At 45.8% G+C, this 4,758-nt stretch overlaps 1 protein-coding gene across 1 annotated transcript; it reads left to right on the top strand.

The window, feature by feature from the left end:
* The first annotated feature begins 3,308 nt into the window (after positions 1-3,308).
* LOC147450996 (uncharacterized) lies at positions 3,309-3,905 on the top strand. The gene is made up of 3 exons (XM_086520559.1): positions 3,309-3,548; positions 3,642-3,743; positions 3,845-3,905. The coding sequence occupies exons 1-3, from the start codon at positions 3,309-3,311 to the stop codon at positions 3,887-3,889; spliced, it is 387 nt and encodes a 128-aa protein (XP_086376685.1). The 3' UTR covers positions 3,890-3,905.
* Positions 3,906-4,758: the final 853 nt, after the last annotated feature.

Genomic DNA, 4,758 nt, shown 5'->3' with positions numbered 1-4,758 from the left:
AGTTGATCTATTATCATGTGTATACATGCAGGGCTTCAAACAAGCGGATACAGAGCATGTGTCACATGTGGACCTAGACTGAATGCACGTAGGGCACCCTCACTGAAGAAGCAAATCTACGAAGGTCATCAAGCGTATCTTCCAGAGAATCATGTGTTACGCGACGGCTTTTTGGGAAGAGAGCCACCAAGGATGTCTGCACAAGCATGGTTAGAGCAGAAGGAGATGTGCGATGACGGATTGCCTCCAGGGATGAAGAGACTATCTCTATGGTACGAGTTACCATACTGGCCCCGACTCATGATCAATCACTTGCTCGATCCAATGCACATATTCAAGAATGTGGGTAATCTACTATGGGACCATCTGACCGGCAAGAAAGATACTTTGGGAGCCAGAGTTGACCTTAGAAATGTGGATCGTATGGAGCAATATTGGCCGCAAACAGCGTCTGATGGATCGATAAAACTCCCTTAAGCACCATGGATTTTCACAGGAGCCCAAGAACGCAAAGTAAAAGAGACCATTCGATCTTTGCGGACCCCCACTGGCGTAATGCACTCGCTCCGAACGTGTTTTACTAAAGAAGGAAAGCTTACCGGTTTGAAGTCACACGATTGGCATAAAATGTGTCAGGTACGTTCATAGTGGACTTTAATATCATTGCATAAAATGTGGACTTTAATATCATTGTTGCACATACTTTACAGTTTATTTTACCGGTTGCCATTGAGGGATGTTTGTCTCTCGACATCCGTAACACAGTCTACAAACTTGCAAAGCTGGTGCAATGGATCTCACAAAAGGAGATCAACGTAGACTCCATACCATTCGCCAAACTAAATGCTGCGGAGCTTGTGTGCATGTTTGAGAAACATTTTCCTACTACAATGCTAACCATTCAGGTGCATCTTCTTGTTCACATAGTTGATGAGGTGGAAATAGCTGGCACAGTTCATTCCAGATGGATGTTCTTCTTAGAACGTTTCATGAAAACGCTTAAGGGATATGTGCGTCAAAAGGCACGTCCGGAGGGTAGCATGGCAGAAGGTTGGTTGGTATCAGAGTCCCTAGTGTACATTGGAGAGTGGCTAGACGGATTTGATAAAGCCCGGGACACACTATGGCGAACCATAGATGATGAGCGCATATCTGGGATTGTCATGTGCAATCTCGGTGTTGAGAAGAAGATGACGGAAGATCTAGAGGCTAAAATCAACCGATTTTGCATGCTTCACAATCCAGTGATGCAAAAGTGGATTTCACAATATGAGGATGCAAAGCAAGAGCGACAAAGGGCACGAATCGAGTGGAGACGGGGAAGACGACCACCGATGCACTATCCAGCGGTTCTGGAGAGCCTACCAACCTTCATGAGCTTAAGATGGTTGCACAACCAATTGAAAAGCGCACAACAATGCGGTGACGAAGTGACTGAGGAAGAGTGGGAGTACTCTCGGGGTTGCGCGACCAAGGTAAGTTTGCAATGTACGACTAGCAAGTGACTTTATTTATAAACGTTTGAACGGCCACTCATAATCTTTGTTCGTTGTAGTATAAGTCATACACAGCAGCATGGTGTAAAGGTCGACATTTTAGGGTGGAACGAATCGACAAAAAGCGTTTTACTCAAGATTGTGGAATCATGGCAAAATTTGAACAGTCTAGTCGACGACGTTCCTCTGATGCAGATCCTGTGGTGGCGGAACTCACTTACTTCGGCACGCTGCAAGAGATTTTGAGGATCGATTACAGAGGATTTTTTGTCGACTTGTTCGACGTGCAATGGTTCAAGATAATCATGGAGGGTCGCAACGCTACTGTGCGTAGAGGAGAGTCTGGTTTTCTTGAGGTGGATTCTACTAAGAAATGGACTGACCTAAGAGACACTTTCGTACTACCCGAGCATTGTGAACAAGTAAGTATGTAAATAGTTAACATCCCCCTTTTACAAGTTATGTGCTTGAAAGCTCTCATGTAAGTTATGTGGCTCTGGCAGGTAATATTTCATCCTACAAAGTCTACATCAAACTGGTGGTACGTCATAGAGGTAGCCCCTCGTAGTGCAAGGACGTATGAAGGCTACCATGTGCCAATCACAACGGCATCAATGGAGGAGATCAGAGAAGATGCTCAATCAGAAGCCGTGCGGTGGTGCCAGACGAGCATCAAGATGCTACTACTCTATATGGGGTGCATGCAGAGGAGCTACAAAATGAAACAGAGGATATGTGTTTAAACGGAGAGCTCTATATAGATATAGGAAGTTATGCTGAGTTATGCGAGGATGAGAGAGAGATCTCTTAAAGCCACAAATATTGTATTTGAAAAATTTTGCTCCGTGTTGTAAAAGCTCTGGCTCTCTAAGTACCTTCCATGGTGTATAACGCTCTTTTCTACTCGCGCTCACATCTTTTGATTGAAAATTCTGAGTTTTCGACTTGCCTCTTCTATCACTCAATTCATTGCGTCATTGTATTTATATGCGTCATTACATCATTGTATTTAATGGTCTTTGCGTCATTGTCTACTCTATTCATTCAATATTAAGTTTAAATATTCGTGTGTTTAATGCAGATATGGATGATGAGGAGTTTGTTTCTTCTTTGTCACCGCAGCAGAGACAGTGATACGTGGAGCGTCATCGCTCTGGCGCATCATCGCGCGTTCCTAATCCATCCGCATCTCCCTCTCTTTCGGAGCATTCGGCGCGCTCCGAAGCTTCGGCGTCGACAAGACGAGCTTCACACTCGTCTAGACACCGGCGCTCTAGTGGTGGCGGTGGCGGTTGTTGTGGGGATTCCGCCACCGATGCCTCCACACCGCCTCGTGTTCGACGAGGCTCTTTACCCTCCCCTTCTTTGCCCGCCCCCACACCAGCCACAACATCGCCATCTACGCCAGGTTTTGCACGGCTGACTGTTCCTAGAAGCTACACACCTCTACCTACTCCGCCAGGAGCCACCCCACTCGACACTCCTCGCTTCGGGGCCCAGACGCCGGTGGAGACACCTGACGTCCGTACCCCTATCGACACGCCGCTAGAGACCCCTGCCGGGACACCCAGGTTCACGCGTCACCGGCCAGAGGGCTTGTCTTACTCCATCGACTTCAGCGGCGGCATCATCATGGATGATGACGGGAAGAAGGTGATCTCGCGCATGCGTGGTCTTTGCTCTCAGCTGTTTAGACACTACATACTAAACAAATGGAGTGAAGTACCAAGTGATTTAAAAAACAGAGTCATCAGCATACTTCATGATGAGTTTCTCGTTCCAACACGGGATCAGCGCTTCAATGAAGACCTGATGAAGATTCGAATGCGCGAATACTGCAAACACAAGCGTTTCGAAGTGCAAAAAGCAATCAAGAATGGGTGGAACAGGCCAGATTGGCTGGCCAAAGAAGATTGGAAGAATGCGAAGAAAGCAGCGCGCGAGAATCCCGACAAGTGGAAGCAACAAAAGGATGCAACCAGAGCGCGAGTAGAGGCAGGGAGCTCGCACCACTTGGGGAGCGGTGGATGGGCATCATTTGAGGCCGATTTTGTAAGTGTTTTCGCATTGCTCTTTATGTTCGATAGTTTAGGGTTTATGAGTTTTTTAATTCTAACATAATGAAATCTTTGTATGTTTTGACAGTGGTCGATGACAGGACGTGATCCCACACCGTACGAGCGCGAGTACGCAGGCAGGAAGGGCTTAAACGCCCTGATGGACATTCTCAGTTCTCGCGGCGGCATGGTTAGTATTAGGGTTTACTCTTTTTTATTTTTTGTATTGTTTTATAAATGTCGTTATATGTTTATACTTACTGAAAGCTGTCTTATTGTCTTTTTTTGCAGAATCCGACAGATACGCCGCTTGGACGCGATGAGACGTCTGACTAGACGACGTCAGTTTAGCCGTAGCTAGATAGCATTAGTTTAGGGTTTCTCATAGCTTATGTATCATGAGACGGATTTTATACGTCTTTTTGAACCATGTATATTATTACATTTGTCACCGCAGTTCCTTTTGCCAATCAATTCTTTATGCCTATGATGTTGTACAATTGTCATTATTACATTTGCCAATCAATTCATTTTGCCTATGATGTGTACAATTGTCAATTTTGCAAACAATGCGTCTTGTGGGTGACTATTTTGGGTCTATTATCTACCCTTGCACTTTTTTTAAAAAGTGAATCAAGTACAATATGGTTGATGGGTGGCAAGGCATTCAATGCCCTGCCACCAAAAAAAAATTCTCTCGGGCGTTGCTATAAGCGTCGCTATTTATGGCTCTGTAGCGTCGCTATGAGCGTCGCTATAGTCTTCAGTGTAAACGTCGCTATAACCGTCGCTATGAGCGTTGCTATGAGCGTCTCTATATAGAGACGCTCATAGTGACGCATATAGCGACGCTTATAGCGACGCTCATAGCGATGCTCTCGTAGCGACGCTCGTAGCGACGGTTTTAGCAACGCCGGGGGTTATAAAAACCCAGTGTATTTCCGTCGCTAACAGCGTCACAAGAGCACAAAACCTCTTGTAGTGACAATAGGTGGCTCAGGATCAGGCTCAGCCACAACCTGTGGTTCCACTCTATCCTGTCCTTGCTCCTCTTGAGCTCTGACATTTTGTCTTGCACGTGGAGGTCCATCTTCTTGGAAGACAACTCTTCTAATCTCCTCAACCCTCTCTGTTTTAGAATGATATTTGGATTCATTAAAGTGAACATCATTGCTGCGGACAACCTTTCTGGATTCGGGATCCCA

The sequence above is a fragment of the Adiantum capillus-veneris genome, chromosome 9, assembly GCF_014529385.1.
Source record: "Adiantum capillus-veneris isolate H3 chromosome 9, ASM1452938v2, whole genome shotgun sequence".
Classification (NCBI taxonomy): domain Eukaryota; kingdom Viridiplantae; phylum Streptophyta; class Polypodiopsida; order Polypodiales; family Pteridaceae; genus Adiantum; species Adiantum capillus-veneris.
The sequence above is the reverse complement of the archived record's forward strand: the minus strand, read 5'-3'. Positions and strand labels throughout refer to the sequence as shown.